The sequence below is a fragment of the Tubulanus polymorphus genome, chromosome 2, assembly GCF_964204645.1.
Source record: "Tubulanus polymorphus chromosome 2, tnTubPoly1.2, whole genome shotgun sequence".
Classification (NCBI taxonomy): domain Eukaryota; kingdom Metazoa; phylum Nemertea; class Palaeonemertea; order Tubulaniformes; family Tubulanidae; genus Tubulanus; species Tubulanus polymorphus.
In genome coordinates, this window is record NC_134026.1 from 8,382,489 (window position 1) to 8,404,070 (window position 21,582).

The 21,582-nt window shown below is 37.9% G+C and overlaps 2 protein-coding genes across 7 annotated transcripts in view; both read right to left on the reverse strand.

Moving 5' to 3' along the window:
- Positions 1–386, reverse strand: part of LOC141898674 (coiled-coil and C2 domain-containing protein 2A-like) — a 36,538-nt gene extending 36,152 nt beyond the window's left edge. For both annotated transcript variants that reach the window (XM_074784709.1, XM_074784708.1), the window contains exon 1: positions 294–386. The gene's annotated coding sequence lies outside the window, so the exon portion shown is untranslated. The remainder of the gene's footprint in view (positions 1–293) is intronic.
- Positions 387–9,762: 9,376 nt separating this feature from the next.
- The window catches only part of LOC141899575 (RNA-binding protein Musashi homolog Rbp6-like), a 112,997-nt gene continuing 101,177 nt past the window's right edge, over positions 9,763–21,582 (reverse strand). For 2 of the 5 annotated variants that reach the window (XM_074785955.1, XM_074785952.1), the window contains 3 exons: positions 20,132–20,251; positions 17,002–17,177; positions 9,763–9,930 (listed from right to left, as the gene is read on the reverse strand). In XM_074785955.1, the coding sequence (XP_074642056.1) occupies positions 9,883–9,930; positions 17,002–17,177; positions 20,132–20,251 (344 nt within the window). In that variant the 3' untranslated portion in view covers positions 9,763–9,882. Of the gene's footprint in view, positions 9,931–12,066; positions 12,117–13,898; positions 13,970–17,001; positions 17,178–20,131; positions 20,252–21,582 lie in introns of all 5 variants that reach the window. The other 3 variants (XM_074785954.1, XM_074785953.1, XM_074785956.1) reach the window with 3 other exon arrangements.

Sequence of the window (21,582 nt, forward strand, 5' to 3'; positions counted from 1 at the left end):
AACTTGCATTGCAGCACATTTTTCCCAAAAATAGGCCTGGTGGGGGTCATCAATTCTTTAAAAATAATTTTCTCGTTTAGTTCATTGTATGTACTTGAACTCAAAGGTAACATCTCAAGAATTAATCATAAGACATTAGTTTTGTTGGACATTCGATAAATCTCAATATAATTTAATTTAATTGACAAACTGTCAAGTTTTTCGTTCAACAGTTTCCATTGGAAAAAATTCGTAAGGCTTCAATTTGGGCTTATACCCTTTTAAGCAACACCTTCACAATGATTCTCTGATACCTTCGATGCATTTACGGGCGTCATACAGTAACTAATTGACAATTTATTCGAATTGAGTACTCGAATTGTGAATGTTAGCAACCATAAACAAATTCCATACGGACGACGGCTACGGACACGAACGCGCGGAATAATCTGAACATAAAGGGTTGCTCCGAGAATATCCAAGTCAATATATCGAAGTTTAGATTAATGGCAGTGGAACCCGACGAACTTCATAGCGGTACCAGAAAATCTGTTCGTTATAACCGATAGTTCGTTGTATCCAGTATGAAATTAATTAGGGTTCGTTCTGCTGCTCACTTGGGACGAAATTCTGTATTTGTTATATCCGATGAATCGTTGATAACGAGGTTCCACTGTATTAGGTGACACCCCTCGTAGAGTCCGCCCGGGGACTGACCTTGCGGCATGTCAAGTGCCAGGCACACAATTTTTTGAACTTTCTAAGATGCTTTCTGCTAATAAAAGTAAATCGTATCATTGATCATTCATCGATTTCCAATGACAAAATACCAGACTCTCCCACAGCTCAGTGTCAATACATCGGTATTAGTGCATGGCCGGATTGAGAATGTACTCATAATTTAGAGTAAAATTATCTTCATCGAACAAAGATGCGCAATGAACCGATCATTTTAAATGTTGGGACTCAGAAATATGACGGCGGCGATTGCGATCGACGAAACTCTTTTTGCGTACAGTTTTAAAGAAGAGTCAAAGGAAGCCGAAATAGTCTATCGATATTACTTCGCCCGTCTGCACCAGCCCGTGATCTCATTCACATGGCCGTGGGCGCGCGCCTTTCAACCTCTCACGGATGTTCACAAATAATGTCACGCCTTTCCCGCATGCTTTATACCGAATGGACCGCTAAAGACCCCGAATTAAGTTCGCAGCCTCAAAAAGGCGTTTCATATATTCCGCTGGTGTCGCCGACAGGTGGCCTATACATCAAAACTAGCCATTGGGTAGGGAAAAGGTTGTAAAGCTTTGATTATACATTTTAGATAGAATGGTGTTGTATGTTGAAAGTTGCCCGATGTAAATTTCGAAGGTAAAAAGTATTTTGCTTTCCACAGTCCGGCCCGCACGAAGAATATCGAGATGGGCGAGATCCTAACCGTCAAGTGCTGCCCCTCAACCTGGTCGTTGGCGGTGAATATGCGAACTAAGTACTTATTACTTGCTGCAATAGATTTAGTTCGCATTTTCACCGTGATCGTTGTTCTATATCGAACCAGCAGCAGCACTGAACGGTCAAGACTCACACGTCGTGGAGGAGTGGACTCGACTAAAAATGCTCTAATTCTTGAAACACGAACAAGCTTTTTGTATCTTTTCTCTGATGCACCTCCCAAATTTACCATTCAGCGCTTTAAGCGCAAGAAGATTAAAAAAGAAAATGTTTTCTTAGTCCTTCTTCACGTGTTTATCACAATTCCCCCTCCCAATTTTTTTAAGGATATGTCCGTCTAGATGTTCAAATATTATGATGCTTACAAAAATTTATGTTCATCTGAATTTTCAATCTCGTGGTTGTAAAAAGTTAGTTTTTGCATTTCTCCCATTATTTGAATCAAATTTATCACATTTCCACGCATTTTTTTCTTTTTTACGTGGAAAAAACACAAATGATAGAAAAAGAATTCATGCGCATTTTTCGCGGTTCCCTTCCATTTTAAAACGTCTGTTATAGAATTTCTTTCAATTTCATCTTTCGCTCTCTCATTTTTTATTCTTGAAAAAAATCCGTACTGCAACTAATCAAATAAGGCCGGTTACACATTGTCGAGTTGTTACGGAGGTCTGAATCGATTTTTTACCGGCAGCCGTTGTTTACATTAAATTGATGACGAAAATGATCGAAATTGCCTTTGAAATTCAGCGTCCAATAAATGAACGTTGGCGCATATCATTATGATTGGAATGATGGAGACTGTTCTTGAATGTGTATTCCGAATAAAATCTATTGAAGTTATTGAAGTTACAATTTGTTTACACACATGCTACGCCCTTTTTACCGGAACGTATAGCGACATCAAACCAAAGCACTGCGAAGGACGGAGAAGATGCATACATGCATAACTTATCTAACTCTTTTATTATGATGTTTACGTATGGCCCTTCCCTTTATTTCTCACTACGGGGTCACCTTTCCTCCTAGTTAGTTGCCTAATCGTTGGTGGTAAGCTTCTATAATCGGATGGGCTTATGAAAATATCCGATCATGAAACTAAACCATAGACAGGTTACTGATTCACCTGCGTACCATAGGTGGGTGCACTGGAATCGTAGAACGACGATCACTGTGGAAACAACCACTTCACCACTTCCAGGACTGGGTGAAGTTTTTTTTTGGTTTTTTGGTTTACTTTCCTCGATCATCACCCGAACAACCATAACGGGGGTAATCAAATCCTTCATAAATCCACGAATTTATCTTAGAAATGGTGTACTAATGTATTTTGCGATGTCGTGTCCTATCCGCCAAACCTTCCATACTTCACATGTATACTAAATGCGCCATAATCAACTTCCGATATACAGCCATACTCTTAAATCCTGAATCACCGATGTGGGACGGAATATGAGGGGATGTGACTTATTTGATCCGAATGGAAAGTACCGTATTCCATACTGGATATGTACATGTACATCTACAGTAAACCTCGCCTTACTCGGACAAGGCAATTTAACCATTTTTTGACTAACCCAGGACAAAAACGAAATCCTTTTTCTGACTTCCTACCGGTTTTTCCTATCCTTATATCGCGGACTTCGCTGACCTTGGCCGAATTTCAATTGACCTTGGCCTAAGTTTCTTGTCCGAGTTAGGCGAGGTTTACTGTACGACGGAATAACCTCATTCGTCCCAGATCAGGTTCACTCTGTTGTTCTCTCCACAGGAATGACGAAGAGGGGATATGTCGTAACGACGTTCTATTGGAGTAACTTTCCCTCAACTTCATCGCAATCCATAAAATAGTTAATGTCTATTTGCCCAAACGACACGAGGGGCAAACAATCGAAACGACTAAATAAAACGCTGCCGATTAACTTTGAAAACAATTTTTATTTGTTTTTTTTTCAGATGTTGCACATATTACACTAGACTGCATATTGTCCTACACAGTGTGAAAACAGTTCATTTTAAAAACAAAGTTAAAAATAATGACATTGTCCACATTTTTGCTAATCGATTCACACTGTGACAAGCCAAGAATCATTGACCTATTTGTTTTTGTTTCTAAAAACTCTTCACGCTGATGCCCCAATGTCAACAGGTATTTAGTAAGTTTACATTTTAAGCTAAAATCCACTTTTATTTTGTACACATGAATTTGGCACAGACGTCGCTGCGGTGACCTTGACCTTTCGTTTATTCGCGTATTGACGCGCGTAACGAAAACGAAAGTCACCTTTCAGACTGCTTCTTCGATTTTATGGAAATATCGGTAAAACTGCCCATCTTATGATTTAAAACTAGGTAATTAGCACTTCATACGTAGAAATTTTCATTCTTTGTCTTCTAGATCATTCAAATTCTTCTTCCGAAAAGACGCGAACTATCAAATGGTTTTATTTTTAACCGATCAAATGACGACCTACACCTAAAGTTGAGCTTTTACAATTGTTATCACAAAAACTTGGTCGAGTAAAAAAAGACCACAACAATATCTTTGGTATATCATTGCTTAATGCTGTACAAAATGCTACAAGGATTCCTGTCATGCTTCGTAACTATACAGCCCACTCTTGATTATCCAAACACATGATGATTATTAGCAATCAATTATGTAATTATACCTTTTTATAAATAATAATATTCAATAAATCAATAAAAATTACCCTGAATTATATTTATTTATTATTATCATCGTCATCATTATTATTATTATTCATATTTCGTTTCTGATTATCGAATTCGAGAGAGAGAAGCTATCCTAGTTTTAACTAATCACTACAATAATATCAATACATTGTCTCGGGGCGACGACGCTCCGTTCGGTTCTGGATAATCTAAGAGTCCACTGTAAAACATCGGGCACTCCTCGCGCCGAGCCTCGATTTCCTAGTATGCATATATTATTAAACTCCGAGAGAGAGAGATGTCATGTTCGCGACCACCGAGCGCGTCGTCGACGAGGAGCGCCCGAAATGACATGGGCTTTTTTACCGAGGACTTTTACAGTTTGAATGTCTCGAAATGTCTACAACACATATACACAAGTAACGTGTAGCAACGGTTTTCCTAGAGTCTATACGCCATATACATCGGTTTAAAACGGTTATCATCAATTCATCGATTTCGTTTTCTACGGGTATTTTATCCGACGGCCACCCGAGCCGCCATATGGGAAGATGCTCAACATCCGACTTATACACGCATATATATATATATATATATATATATATATATATATATATATATATATATATATATATATTATATATTTATATATATGGTTACAATTTTCCCGATCGGTTTTAAAACAACTACATCGATAGGTGCAAAATCCGGTTTCATCGCGATGAATATCGTTTTATTAAAACCTTTTTTTTTGGTTTTCTTGTAATAATCAAAGTGAAAAACGCTCCATGCATATTCCAGCACTTTTTTTTAAGTAACAACATAGTGGCTTACAAATTATGTACACGGCACTCTACATGATTTCTGAAGTCTGAATGCATGTATATATTCATTCATTATCATCATCATCATTTACTAAATCTGAATAATTTTTCGCTCTAAAGTTACTTTTGGCTCGATGATTTTTTTTACAAGTAGATGAGTTGCTACGGATTTTTCCCCCTCTAAAAACAGCCTAGAAACGAAGATACTAGTGAATAGTTCGATACATTATTACTTGCATAACTGAATTGTCAACGGATCATACTCGACATGATCAACCATACACCCACCGTTCTGATTTTAATATCTATATATATATATATATATATATATATATATATATATATATATATATATATATATATATATATATATATATATATATAGGACGCGTTACTCCATCCTCCCTTGCGCGGGATCGAAAACGCCCGACGGCCGTAAGAAGCCCTGAGCCTACCGGGTTCGGATGCCGGCGAGAGAAGATGGCGTACAACTCATGTTTAAGGTGCATTTTGTGCAATATACAAAAAAACCCCGTACATTATGACAGCATTAATCTACATATAATACCAATATATATATATATATATATATATATATATATATATATATATATATATATATATATATTCGGGCGCGCTAATACCAGGGAAGAACACTAAAACCTATACAGCTTTCATGGTAGGACATATTCAGACAACCCTCTCTCTCCCGTTTTTTTTAACACTGGAAGCTAACAGATCCGCGAAAATAAAAAACATTTTTACGATACTTATTATCACTTTCAGTACCTCGCGTGAACTTTGCAACGGTCACCACGTAGCGAGTGAGCTTGAGTGCATATACACCGAATATTCCAGTTATACTTGTTTCCTGTACGAACGAACGCACGACACGCAAGAATAGCCTCGGTATGTTTTAGATTAAAATTCAAAATATTTCTTCTTTTTCTAAGTGTAGTAGTAGTCTCGAAAACACAACAAAATCGATAATATATATTCACACACAGGTTATATATAAAAAATTTGATTGTTTCAAGAAAACCCGGAGAGCGAAGACCCGAACTTCATATAAAACGAGAGATACAAGTTGATGATATGTCACTACCTAAACTACGTACGGTAATTGCCAATTTCGGTATGGATGATAGTTTCGAACTGATAGTAACAGCGTACTTTCTGTACAAATGATGTTACACGGTCAACGAAAGCCTGTACAATATGGTAATATAAGAACAGGCGAAAAAAACCAGGAAATAAAAAATCCTGAATGTCGGACGCGAAACTTTAAAAAAAAGCGTCCGCTTCCGTAAATTCCGGCGCGGGAAAAGCCGATTTTAAAATTTTGCGCACGAAAAACGCGTCGGAATAAAAAATAACAACTCGTTTCGTAATTAATAATCGTGGATACGTAATAAAATGGATCAATCGATAGGTTAAGAGTTTTTTAAGAGTTTTTTTTTTTAGAATATCGTTAAAATGGCGTACACGACGCGAGTGAATTCGTGCGGGTTACCATTGGAAGAACAGTGCAGTCTAGGCTACTGTGAACGTGATGTTTCGTTTTATGCGCAACTCTTATCGAGTTTTTGAAGCATTGATTACGAATTTGTATATATATATATATATATATATATATATATATATATATATATATATATATATATATATATATATTTATCATTATATCCTTTGTACAGCATGCAATGAAATTAAAGATGACATGAGATGACACACTAATAATTATAATATAATATAATAAAATGACACAACAAATCGTTTTCTTCTGCTTCAGAGATCATACACAAAGACGGATAACAAATTCACACGTCACGTCGTAAAATGTTGTTTTTTTTGCCTCCTTCACGGATAATACAATACATGTATACGCGAAAAACATATACATATACATATATATATATATATATACACCGATGATAATATATATAATTATTAAAAATCCCAAGAAGCGCACGCACACGCATTCACACACATGCGCGGAATAATGTCCGCTTAATATTATATATCATATTCTCACATTCTTATATATGTATATATATACATATATATAAGACATGAAATAGAGTCCAACAACATCAGTATACCAACACAGGTTAAAATTTTAAAACATGTATATTTTTTACACACACAAGTTTAAGCTATAAGTACATAATAATAATAATAATAATAATAATAATAGTTCGATCATCCCCGTCCCGCCCCTGTACGAAAACGCGCGTTTGACGAGAGAAATATATGTTCATTCGTTGTTGTGTGTCTGGCGACGCTTCGTGAGTGAAAGAAAGGATAAAGACAGACAGAGATAGATAGTTAGAGATAGAGAGAGCATGATCGTAAAGTATATCGTCAACAGAAGCATAAAATCTGGTCTCGATGATTATTATTAACGTATATAGATTTTCCGTCCGAGTGATAAAACCTCGCGTTAAAAAACAAAACGTCTTTGTGTATGAGCTTCTTCGCGATGTTCGATGTAAACATGTTCCGGCGCGCGCTATCACGCGGAGATGATTCGGCGCCCAGTCAAATTTTGGCCCGCGTCTAATTAGAGCACGCGATCACACGTAGACCACTCATTCGATACTAAACAATGCATAAACAAAGCGAAGTGAGTCACTTCCGCAACCAGTTGTTTTTTTAAAAGCAATAACTTAACCCGTGCCAAAATTTGGCCCACTTGGCACCCGTATGGTTGGTTGTTCGGCGCTGAATTTGGTTCGGGACAAAATGATCATGTGATCGCGGCTCGTGGCTCTCGACTGCGTTTAGGATTGAAGGACACGCTCTTCAGCCGATGAAGCGCGCGCCTTGAACACACGTGCGCGTTGACGCGCATCGCATCGAAATCGAAGAGATAGAACACTGGACACTTCGTCCATTAACAAAAAATCCCACAGACGCCCCTCCGAATGCTATACACAAAATATATCATCGTTACAATAGTATTGTATATTATGATTGGTTTATGATAGAAAGGGAACCGTCGTAAATAGTCCCGATACAAGATATTGCTTTCAATTCATCTCATTTTATATATATATATATATATATATATATATATATATATATATATATATATATATATATATATATATATATATAAAATGTTAATATTACGAATACACACTCCAACAGTTTGAGGAGAAATATGGCTGACTGTACATTGACAAGAAATAAAGCTTATAGCACATCAGCATATGTAATTATGTATATAATAATAATAATAATAATAATAATAATAATGATAATAGTAATATCAATATATAATGATGCATATACATGCATGGATATGCTTGAGACAGGGTCGATTTTTTTTCGATTTTGTACAAAAAGCGTCGTTTTTCGCAGTATACACTATCATTATTCGTTATCATTGTTTCCTTTTTTTTAAAATCATAAATCAGAAAAAAACGGTTGTCATGGATGAAGATTAACCAACGATACATATTATCAGTATATAACCACTTGTCCAACACACTGAATTATCAATAATGAACCACATCAACATTCGCAATCATATATCTATTAATAAATCGTCATTTTTACTGACTCATTAAGCTAATAACACGCGTGTTTCGTAAATAAAAAATTCCGCGTCGAGAAAAAGAAATCGCGCCCCCTCTCCGTTTTCGGAAGAAACCGTAGTTGGGAGTCGGGGAGTCGATGAATGCCGCTATTTTTTGTGACCGTTGGACCGAATATACAAGGTTGATAGTCTGAGCTTTCAGATTTTCTCCTCCTATCTTAATTCAACTAGAATATAATTTAATTACCTAATTTACACTACGGAAATCAACACTAATGGTTACAATCAAAATGCAACCAGGGTTTCGTACAGTTACATCAATAATGATAGTAATAATAATAATAATCATTAATAGCATGTCGCGGAAAGTGATATCTTAACAAATAGAAATCCATAAATTAATTACCGTCATAATTTTTCATTTCTTTTTCAACAAAAAAAAGTACAATAATAAAAAATATCAACAAAATATGACTTGAGGCAGGAGAATTACAGTTATTTCGTCTAAAAAGTCTACGCTTCATCAATTTACATTTATTACTAATTAGTTAATTAATTAACTGATAAATTACTAGGCATAATTGGTTGATCGTGATCATAATTACTACTACTCGGCGGCCGCAAGATGATGATTACCAATGCCGCTTTCGATTGTTCGTGTGAATTTTCTTGCGTCCGCGCTAAAACTACGCGACGATATCAAAGTATTTTCCGTTTAATGACGAACAAGTCAGCCATTCGTTTAGAAAGGAAAGAAAAACCGTCACCTCAACCGCGTCCGCGAGTTCACTCGATTCGTCGAGCCGCGCTCGGGATGTCGACCTTCTCGATTCGCAAGACATATCAGTATGCGAACGAATTCATAAACGTTAAACGCCATTTTCGCCACGATTTCGACGTAAACCGATATCGTCATTTTGGGTTTTTTTTGCACGAGAAATACGAACGAATGGAACGGACGAAAACAGAAAATCGTCGCTATGAAATACTGAACCATGACCGCGCGGAAAAAAAATGTACAAAAAAAAACTGGTCAGACATTATCGCCCTGTATAGAGAATATATGCATAATATGTGTATACACCGTACACCAACAATATGTATGTACAGTGTATATGTACATAATAATATATATTATTCATATATGTATATATATTTTTTGTTTTCATCACATACATACATATATATATATATATATATATATATATATATATATATATATATATATATATATATATATATTTTTCATGAGTCAATGTATATAATAATCATAATAATAATCATAATAATAATAATTCGCCATTCATACAGTCAAGAAGAGACACCCTCCACCATACTGCTGGAGAGATCATTATCTCCTTAGTTTTTTTTTTTATAAACCATTATCAGTTGAAATGTGTCCGTGGCTCAGAAGTTGCGTAAGTACCCTCCTTGGCTAGATCCACCCATTCCAGCCTGAAAATAGCAACAAAAAAAAACATGACATTAGCACGACTCATCAAAGCATATCAAATTAGCAAATAACGTTTCAGAAAAACTCGAGATTCGATTGGAAATATACTTCATAAATTGATATAATTTTCAACATTTTTAAGAACCAATTCGACTCGCAAAATATGAAATTTCAGATACGTTTCTAATGCGTATGCAAATATTCCAAATCTTTCCGAATCAACTTATCAAAATTTAACGAAATCAATCAGGCAAATTGATAGCTTTTATACTTGCTATGTCTTTATACAGCATGGAGTACATGTACATACCGCAAATTTAATACTGGTATATATATATATATATATATATATATATATATATATATATATATATATATATATATACTACAACCTAAGTAAATGTGGTGGGGTTTATATATGAAATATGAGCGGATGAATGATCATAACTGAACAGTAGCTACGGCGATGATGATGATGATGATGAAAGGAATGAATAACCCGCAGTGGAACTTCGATCGGTATAGATTATCGGAATTCAGGGATGGACAGGTATCGTCGCTACACGCCGCTAGAGATTATCTAATAGATTTTGGATTTTCACCCGCCGCACGCTATCGCCATCTGGGAGTCGAGGACTAGGAGACTAGTTACTAGTCACAGTATACTGGTCACCTGATACGTACACTCATCTGCACAACCAATTCTCAAACTAAATGCAAGCATACCGGCGCTATAGCCGCGATCACACAGAGACGATTTGGCCCCGGCCAGATCGGCGCGGATCAAATTCGGCCCCTGCCTAATAAGAGAACGGTTCACATATAAACCACTCATTCGATACTAATCAATGCTGTAACAAAGCGAAGCGAATCACTTCTGAAACCTGTAGCAATTCACACGCCAAAAATTTGACCCATGCTAAACTTTGGCTCGGGCCTGGCCCGACATTTTTGGCTCGGCCAAATGAGGCCCAGGCCAAACAGGCATGGACTCAATTGGCATCCGAGTTTAATAGTTGTTCCGGGCCAAAAACGCTTGTGTAATCGTGGCTTATGTTCACACTAACATTCAGACTTTGAATTTCTCATCTGCATTGCCAGAATATACTTCACCAGAATGTATTCCAAAGGTTCACATTGCTTTAACCATTTCAGTGTGTCTACACCGCAGTGCCGTGTACAAATCAGGGATGGACCTTGCTAGTACAATGCATTGCAGTGTATTGATGTTATAAGTAATTAGTTATCTCTATTGAAAGATGGCAGCACCTTTCAAACATAGTGGTATATTAGTAACTGACGATACGCTGCGCCGTAGAGTAGATGCACTAAAGCATTGTGCCCGTTATTCAACGCACTGGGCTCGGATCATCAAAATTCTCCAGCACTTTCGGGTATTAATAAGTCAGCACTGAAAGGCTTAATGTGTATCGTCAAAATACCAAATGCAAGGGGTATTTATCACTAGAATGAACATTTTCTGGGGATAAGTATTGCAAAGATGTACATGGCCAGGATATGTATTGCCAGAATACACATTTCCAGACTATGTAATATCCAAAAATATGTATTTGGCATGAATATTTATCCCTGAAATATGCATTGCTAGAATACGTCGCCAAAAAATATAGTAGCAGAATTTGGGCTCGCTATGACCAAGACGCCAGTTAGAGTGAACGCAGCATTTAACACGAAACGCCATGCTTCTAAAGTCATCAAAGCGAAATAATAACAATAACAACAACAAGAGGAAACAAAAAAAAGAAAATACAAAAAACATCAAGAAAAATTAGAAGTAGTAGTAGTAGTAGTAGTAGTAGTAGTAGTAGTAGTAGTAGTAGTAGTAGTAGTAGTAATAGTAGTAGTAGTAGTAGTAGTAGTAGTAGTAGTAGTAGGTAGTAGTAATAGGTAGTAGTAGTAGTAGGTAGTAGTAGATGCAGGGATTTGTTTGTGCCACGGCCTGTTCTACAATCACTCAAATATTCTCTACTAGGAAAAGCGACTCTAAATGTTTTTTTCTACGAAACTAAACGTATGAATACATCGTACAATTAACAATCTCTCCTATATTTCGCCGGTGGTTGTAGAAGTAGTAATAGTAGAAGTTGTATTATAGTAAGAAAAAAAAGATTGAATACCTCGTTTTTTACAATCCAGTTCAGTGGAAGCCACTTTGTATCAAGGCGCCCTGCAGGGGGACATGGGAAAGCATGGGATCAGTGCAAATGTCAAAAGCGAAGCTCTTCTCTCGCGAAAACGAGAGGCGAAAATGGCAAGATCTGTCTCTAGTATTTTTCTATTTTAGTATATCATATACCTTTTAAGCACGATTAGATAACGCGTATGAAAAATATCGCACACATACTAACGCATACACACACGCACAAACACGCGCGGATCAATCGGAGAAATGCGAACGGCGTTGAGACCATTAACAAAAATCTGTATCATTCATTTAGTAACAAACCGATTGAAGTTAATCTCTCGGTAATCCCCAAATGGGAAATTTCGTTCGGCGATATATCATGGCAGAAAGATTGATATATTTTGTCGAAATTACTCCAGTGTGCTATGCGCGCATTAATCTCGAAATCTGATTGAATTTTCATTTTTGGAAACGGTCCCTCGGCTAATTACGAAACGGCGACATGAAAAGGAAATCATCATCATCGTCATCATCATCTTGCCTTGAGTACAAAGTGAAACGGAGACAGACACCGGCGCAAACGAGGTCGCTAACAAGGTCCTGGGCTGAAGTTCCGAAAAAAGTCATCGAACCATGGCGGTAAAAAAGAGTTTGAATTACCAGAAGACGTGAAATCGATTCCGGCTATCGACTACGGGAGTCGTTCGTTTTTCGAAAATGACATCCAAGTCAGTTTTATCATCTCGAAACAAATGGAAATTCAATAAAACGCCATCGTTTTTCGTCTCGCGCGTCGTGATTCGAAATCAGACGAGTTGGATTAATAAAATTTCCACTGGCGTCGCGAGTGCATACACGCCCGCGCGCGCCCACGTCGTTCAGCCATATCTGATTGTTCGTCGAAGCATGGCCTCTGCGATAATGGAACGATTCGACTTAACGGCCGGCGCGGTTTTTCGAAATCTTAATTCTATCCGCGATGACTGTCAATTTGGAAGAGAGTGTTCTAATTGAGGTCGATGGATAGATGAACATTCATCGACAACTCTTAACCCTTTCAGTGCTGACTCACTAATAAGTGCTGGAGATAATTTGAAAATTTTTGAAATATCGACCCCAGAAGGTTGAATAACAGGCATACCGCTTTAGTGCCTCTACACTGCGGTGCGGTGTATTCTTAGTAATATTTCACCATGTATGACAGGTGCTACCATCTTTCGATAGAGATTAGGACTTATAACTTAACACATGAATACACTGCAGTGTCTACTCTGCGGTGCAGTGTATTGTAAATAGGTAATATTTTACTATGTTTGACAGGTGCTGCCATCTTTCAATAAAGATAAGGACTTATTACTAAACACATCAATACACCGCAGTGTGTCTAAACTGCGGTGCGGTGTATTGTGAATTAGTAATATTTCACAATGTTTCAAAGGTGCAGCCATCTTTCAATAGAGATAGGACTTATGACTTAAAAACATCAATACACCACATTGCGATGTACTAGCAAAGTCCATCACCAATGTATACGCCACAATGCGATGTACACGCACTGAAAGGGTTAAATAACGCAAGGAATTTGAAATGCTAGTGGACAACCGAGGCGTGTTTGCAGATAATCGAGATTCGACTGCGATTCCGATTGGACTGACAAGCTACGAGGCAGGATGATGACCTTTTTTCGTGAAACGAAAGAGGAACGTCGTCAGATGATGCGATGAAATGTGAAGAGAGCAGCCTACAAATCTATCTATCTATCTATAATTACGTAACGTACTAACTAAACTAGTATATGGAATTTATCGTATAAGGCTTGCAAACCTTTTGGATGTGATTGCCCCTGCAAAAATCGGATTTCGAGGTCCTCGTTACCATTTCAGTAATTGATATTGCTGCAACAATAGAAGATGCTTATAATAACTAAATATATTACATCTAGCACCGAAGTCTACCTAGCATCTATATCTAAACTATATATATATAGTACATATATAAACATATATTATGAGCTAATATGGTACCATTGCATTGTTTTATACACTATAGGACCACGTAGTAGGGTTAATTGATCAAGTCTTTACGAAAATTTCTTGATGAATCGAAATGAAGAATCGCTCTTCGGCGAAATTAATCCATCTTCGATACGACGTACCGAAAAGTGACAGTGATCGATTCGGATTTCATCGCGAGAGTCGATAATATTTTCGGCAAAATATTATTATTGCGCGGCAGGCAACTGCTCTTCAAATTCCATCGACCCCATTTTTGAAAGTCGTCTTCGGTCCTCAAATATTTGAATGTGAATAAGTCGACGATTGGAATAGGGTCGAATATTTTTGAAACGTTCGCAATTTCGAAAAAAAAATTTCACCCGAATTACACACACACTCTCACATACGTACGTTTGTAACAATTGAAAAGATGTTTTGAGACGATAATACGTAGAGAATCCCGAAATGATAACGAAAAAATAATTTCAAGTCCGAAAATGCTTCCTTGAGCTAGTAGTTTATACAATGTTTCGACTATATTCTAACATGGACATATCAGCTTCTAGTTATAATTCTCTAGGTCATCTAGTTTATCGCCAATGATTCCAATAGCCATCTTCAGGAATACTGCGTTTTAACAGAAATTATGAAATATATATGCAATCTACAACTAAGATAGTTGAATAAACTACTGGCTCAAGGACACGTTTTCTGTTTTTGAATAATTTTTCGTATGTATATAACACAAAACCGTTCTCGAGCAAGGCATAGAAGGTACGTTTTACCGCGGACCCCCTGCTGGTTTTAAAGCAATTTTCTCCACGCCCGGAATAGAAAATCTCGGAATAAAACCTTCGTATGTCACTAATTCACCAACCGGCGGTTCTAATCATACAGTTATTGAATGAACTTAGTACTTTAATTTCCGCGCGTCGCTAATCAATAATAATTTCCTCGCCGAAAGAGCGGTTCGATTCTCGCGTAATAACTAGTCACTGATTGGCAAGATAACCAGATAAAAAGTGGCGTTTTATAATAGCGCCAATTTCCCCGGTATCCATATACTAACAATACCGATCTGATTGGTTGTTGCTAGGCGACGACGCCTGTACCACCAGTCGTCATGAATATTAATTTCGACGTCGCGTCTTGACATTTGCCCAATACTCAGGTGTGGGCACGAGATAACCTTTAAATGCCTTATTCGAGAAAGATGACGTTCGTTTGTATTGACGGACGCGATTTATATCATTTCGATGACGAAATTCCATCTTACCACGTAAGATTTTTCGCCAGCAAAAAATGCAACACGGAGAAACAATGCAGAAGATTTTTGAAGTAGATCCGTCGGAATTTTTGGACAGTTATCAGGGGTGGATCCAGGGGACTTTTTAGGCTTGTACTTGAGTGCATCAAATTCTTTTTGAGTGCCCTGTTTCATCATGTCAACAAAGGTTATCGGGGCATTTCAGTGTGGGGTACACCTACTATTGCCATTTCGGACATCTTAGTGTCCATCGGAATGGCTTCTGGATCCACCCTTGGTTAAATCAGATCACTGGTTTCAGAATTTTTTCCAAAAATAGACTTTCATTATACATGAAGTCTATTTTCTGGTCTAGTTTTACTAGGAGCTACCATGGACTTGAATTTGTTTGTACAATTTCGTAAATCTATGCATTGTTTCTCAAATAGGTATTAAGCAAGGTGATGCAACCAACTCTTCATTTTCTTCTTTCGGTAAAAAGTGACTTAAGGGATTAGGTTGATCGACATTGGCCCGTCAATTTGATGTAGGGTCGCTTGGCAATGTGATAAGAATCCAAAATCAAGGTACCACTACGCCGCCCGACATTGGAGATGTTCTAAACTGTTAAATCAAACCTCAAACCGATATTTCATGCCTTGGTTTACTAGCCTTTCAAAATTCCAAATAAGAATAAGGACAAGCAATGTATAAATTTCCGATCTCTTTTCCTTTCTCACCCAATCATGAAAACCAGGCTAATGGAAGGTCAAGATGGAATGAAATTTTTTGGCTGGCAGATCAGGATCGGCACGAAATTTGAAATTTTTTGGGAACCGAATGTATACAAAACCAGTCGGGAAAGAACTTAACATTTTTTCATAAATCTCTAAACGGAATATGTACACAAATCGCGATCAAAGCTTCCCGCATTTAATATGTGGATGTGCACGATATGCCTCGCAAGAATGCTGACAATGTAAAGAGTATAAAGGAAACCGGGATACAGCACATTTTTCATACAAGATACATATATATATATATATATATATATATATATATATACATATGTTTATGGTCTCTTAGTCTACATATACCTACAAACTAGGTATTTTCATCAAACGCATATTAAATAAATGTATACATGACAACCAGGCACCAAATATCACATGGAACTAAAAAGCAACACTTGCGACGGAAGAGCATGCAACATTAGATGGGGCAGCAGTTCACTTCCAGGTTAGATTCACCTCAACTTTAATATAGAAGGCGGTAGGGGGGCGGTTTGTACCGAAACTGGCTGTTTCTCGATGAAGAGTTGATTGCATAGGATACGTAGTAGTAACGACACACGAGAATCTGTCGTGAAAATTTACACGTCGTCTATCTATGCTCCGTTACCGATTAAACAAAAAATACCACAGCAAGTTGAAATTCATCGAGTACGGCGACATAGATAAACGCAACGGACACAAGCATTATTTTAGGACACAAAAACACACACACACAAGACAAAGGGATTATTATGAGGCCTTAATTTTTTTATTATAGTGCGCAGTGTATGATAACCAAAATTTAATATATGAATATATATATATATTTTTTTATGTATAAAATTTTTAGCGAATTATTCTAATATAGATTTAATCAAAAGATTATCGGCGATTGCTCGATTCTCGATACTTACAGTGAGATTATGACTAAACCCTGAGGGCTGCGGACTTGTGGCCTGTACAAAGTTTAAACTCTCGTTCGTATTATATGGTATATCCATGGAGCCCGGGCTCGTCGCCGCGGCGAACCCTCGGCTATTAGCTGGAGAGGTAGGAGGGCCATAGCCTTGGGGGAAGTTGTTGATCACTGCTGTAAAATAGAGAACGGTGATTTTAATGCACAAAATACCAATCGGCGATAAGTCAGAAAAGACGACCTGAGAGAGATAGAGAGCGCGCTTTCTAAAGCCAGGTATCGTCGTTGTCTTATATATCGGTCGACTCAAAAGCCGTTAACGCGTTTCTTTTTTTTTTAAACTAAAAGCTCGAATCATATCGAAGATAACTTCGATATATGTATGTATCTATTACTACTAAACAATATACTAGATAGATATATACAAGAGTTTAAATAAGAGAACATCGAGAGACAAAATCGAAAAATTTAGAATTTTAGTTCCACCTCCCAGCAGTGCAGATTATATCGAAATCGTTGTGAATTTCGGAAAATGTCGTCGCCAAAAAATATCTCGCGACGATTTCTTTTTTACTTTTCAGGTAGACGGCGGCGGGCGGCCACCGCGCGAGGTGTTCTACAGCTCTTTATCGAACTAATTACTAAGAGAGGAAGCCATAGCCAGTGAGAGAGGGAGGGAGAGGGATAGCATTTATCTAGAGTTATAGCGCATTATGTCAGTTTCATTCCTACACACACGCAACTCATTATCCAGTTGCAAGAGAAGGTGCGGGCGCTATTGACGAGACGGGAAAAAAAACTCGATTACAAGCGCATGAGAGAAAAGCCATATCAGTCGGCATTCAGAGTGTGCACCACGTGAGTATACAAGTCAATGAGTCTAATGGCGAATCTCCAATGCGATCGTAATTAAATGGACGACGATAGAAAAATGTCGAATAACCATAACTATGACGCGTAATTCAGCGTATAGTTATATCACGCTGAAGTCCACGCCAAGACAGGAAAAAGTACGGAAGCTAGATCATTGATTTAGAAAACGGAAAAGTACGATTTAAATCTACCGGTAACTGGAAGTAAGTTCCGTATTTGCATACGTTGAGTACCATTAGTCGTGATTGCTCTGACTATGGCGTTTCTCGTCCCGAACGAACCCATTACCGAATAGAAAGTTCAAATGGGCCCGAGAGCCCGAGCCAAATTTTAGCACGAGGCAAATAATTGCATTCGAATTGCAACTAGTGGCGTAAAATGGTACCCACTTTGCTTTGCTTGAGCATTTAGTATCGAGTGAGTGGTTCGCGTATAAACGCGCTCTGCTCTCTAATTAGGCACGGACCAAATTTGACTCGAGCCCGATCTGTGCCTATTTAGGTCATCAGCGAAGTTGGCCATTTCTTTTTTTTTTTTTTTCCTGTTCATCATAATAAGGAGAAATGAGGTGAGAATTCTATACGGGAATATGACTTATAATATACCTGTGCGCGTTTGCAAGGCTTGGCCTAAGGTTGCCAGAGTCGAGGGTTCACTTCTCGTAGCTGCGCCGAAATTATGCGTTCCGAGGGCAGCCGCTGCGGCCGCCGCCGCCGCGGCTGGGTTGCCGGCGAGGTATTCGGCCGTCAGGTAGCCCTGAGAGGCCACCTGATTTGTTCGGTCACCAGTCGTTGCACCTGGTGTCGAAGGGATGAAGCCAGTATAACCAGGGAAGCCTAGTAGAGTATACACAAATGAACATGCCAATTAGAAAAATCGCTAGGAAAAAAACCCACATATAGCATGTCGGTTAGAACATGACATCGTCGTAGCTGTGCTCGTTACCATCGCCGTCGGCAATCCCGGACCCGCGTCCTGTGATTGCGACGAAAAAAATAATAGCCGGGGAAGACTGATCATGCCTACGAGGGACACGCAAATTTGCCAATCATTGGACACTGTTACGATGGCTTCCCTGGTTGCCTGACTTGGCTGTCTTACACTGCACACAGGGCGTCAATGGATTACGAGAGACTATCTCTACACGAGCTTTCTAATTTTCTATATTAACGCGCGTTGATTGATAGGATGTAAATCTATTCATACGATATACAGTATCTAATCTACACCACCACGAGCTAGAGCCGGATAGAGAGAACATATCGTTCTGGCCGAAAAATATATCAATCTATCAATCTATCTATCTGAGAGGGAGAGGAGCTTTTTGAGGTAATAATAGGGAAAGACGAATTGATATGGAAAACAATAACACACTGAATGAAAACATTGACTAATAATTATGTTGGAGGAGTGGAGAGGTGGAATTGCTAGTTCGATAGAGGTTTTGTAAAATAAACATGCACGCGTAAAATTTCATGTAAGCGTTCATATTGTAACTATAAGCTCTACGAAGCAGCCATTGTGTGCCGTGCAGAAAAAACCAAGACATGCAACCACAGGTACATCATCATCATCAACATCATCATCATCATAATCATCATCATCATCATCATCATCATCATCAAAGTCTGGGGTATGTGTTGCTCGAAACACGAAATGTTTGAGGATAGGCGAGTGGGTTACTTGTTCCAATTACATCCCTGGTAGCCCAAGGTTCGCTCCCGAACTCGTTTAGAGACGTTATTCTTGCGTTACGATATTATAGTTAGAGATTTGTTTGGTTTCGATCGAAAAAATAACAAACATTGAAAAAGAATTCCGTTGACAGTGATGGGTTAAGCACAGCTACTACATAGGTACAAGCACAGCAAAACATTATTAATGATTATATGTATGAATATATATATATATATTATATGTAAATTCAGATAAAATAGAGACAATTTCCACAAGCAGAAGTCTTGTCAAACATAAACGATATGAACGAATATAAGATCAGAGTTCTCTTCCAAACCACCATTGGAGGATATGTCGAACGAACGAATGATACAAGAGTGAGTGTATCAGAAAATAAAATCGATAAAAATAAAAAAGTGACGAAAATGCTGAGAGGTGACCCCGAACCGAATACGATAAAAAATCCAAATGGAAAGTCAAATCGAAATAAAGATTCGAAAAAAAAACAACCAAAGAATTTGCGTATAAAAATAAAATTTAGAAAAGAAAATCTTTAAGGGACGATGATCATATCTTACCAGAAGTGCGTGTAGTAGTGGTGCCACTGAGGCCTAACAGCCCCCGGTCATTTTGTCCGGACTGTGAACGAAGGGACCGGGTCGCCGACCCGTAAACGGGCCCGAACGCAGACCCCAACCCTGGGGGATAAATAAACAAATAAACGGTCAACGTAGAAATCAAACAATCACACCGATTATCAAATCTACCCGTCGTTGTTGTCGTCGTCAAATCATCGTTGCTGTTTGTATTACGGCAATAATAATTACGACGTTCTAATAATAAAAATGGTGCGCTAGTATAACGTACAATATTCGAAACAATACACTAATAAAATAAACATCCTCCAATGAAGTGTGAGAAGCGTCTAATTGATATGAATTACTGTAGTAATGAAAATGATAATAGCCGATAATCGCGATGGCGATGAACTTGTTCCCGAAGTTAGTATAACTAACGATATTGGCGGTGGCGGATCAAGAGGCCAGTTTCGAAGGATTCGTCACATCTCAAAAAGGGCACTTTGATGTTCGGTAAAGGTATACTCCCGGACTGAGGGGCTAATTTCGAATAGGGCACTTTGACGTTTAGGCAATGTAAATTGTACTCCCGCACTGACAGGCACCAGGTGACAAAATGAAAAAGGACACTCAAAAACAAATTTGAGGACCTTGTTCAAGTCTCATAAATCCCCCTGGATCCGGCCCCTATACATATAGCCCTTTTTGGCTAGCACTTATTAAAAAAAAACAACAGCTAAAATCGCTGATCCAATATTTATCGACGACTATCTATGTTAATACACTAGATTTGTATTTCGTACTATATAATGATTTCAATTAAAGTTTCTGTAAATAAATAGCCGATTTTCTAAACACTTGGTAACTATTACCCAGTACGTGAATAGATATATATATATATATATATATATATATATATATATATATATATATATATATATATATATATATATATATATATATATATATATATATATATATATATATATATGACTTCTAAATTCCCTTCTGAAAGTGCCCTTTTCGTCCCCGTGAACTTTGCCCTTTCGAAACTTGGCCTAGATCCGTCCCTGATTTGTATTACAACCATAACCATCTTCTTGTGATATCAGCCGTGTATACGCGACCGCGGCCGCATATATTACTTATATTTGCGAACGTCGCTACTTTTCTTCGCAATTTCTTGCGTGCCGCGGCTACTGGAACGGCTACAGAGTAATCAGACATAAGCAAATATGGAATAGATAGCGGGAAAATTGTGCGCGCCACATATGGATATGTGTCCATCAGTCAGATTCATCTCCGGCGAGCGCAAATTGGAAAATCCAACCGAGCAAGAAATCGCGACAAATAGAAAGATGATAGCATTTTCTCAGCGCGCGCCGGAATCTCCTCACTCTCGCCCCCTTCTCGATCCGCGCGCGGCGTAGCCGGCGATCTTATTCGCGCGT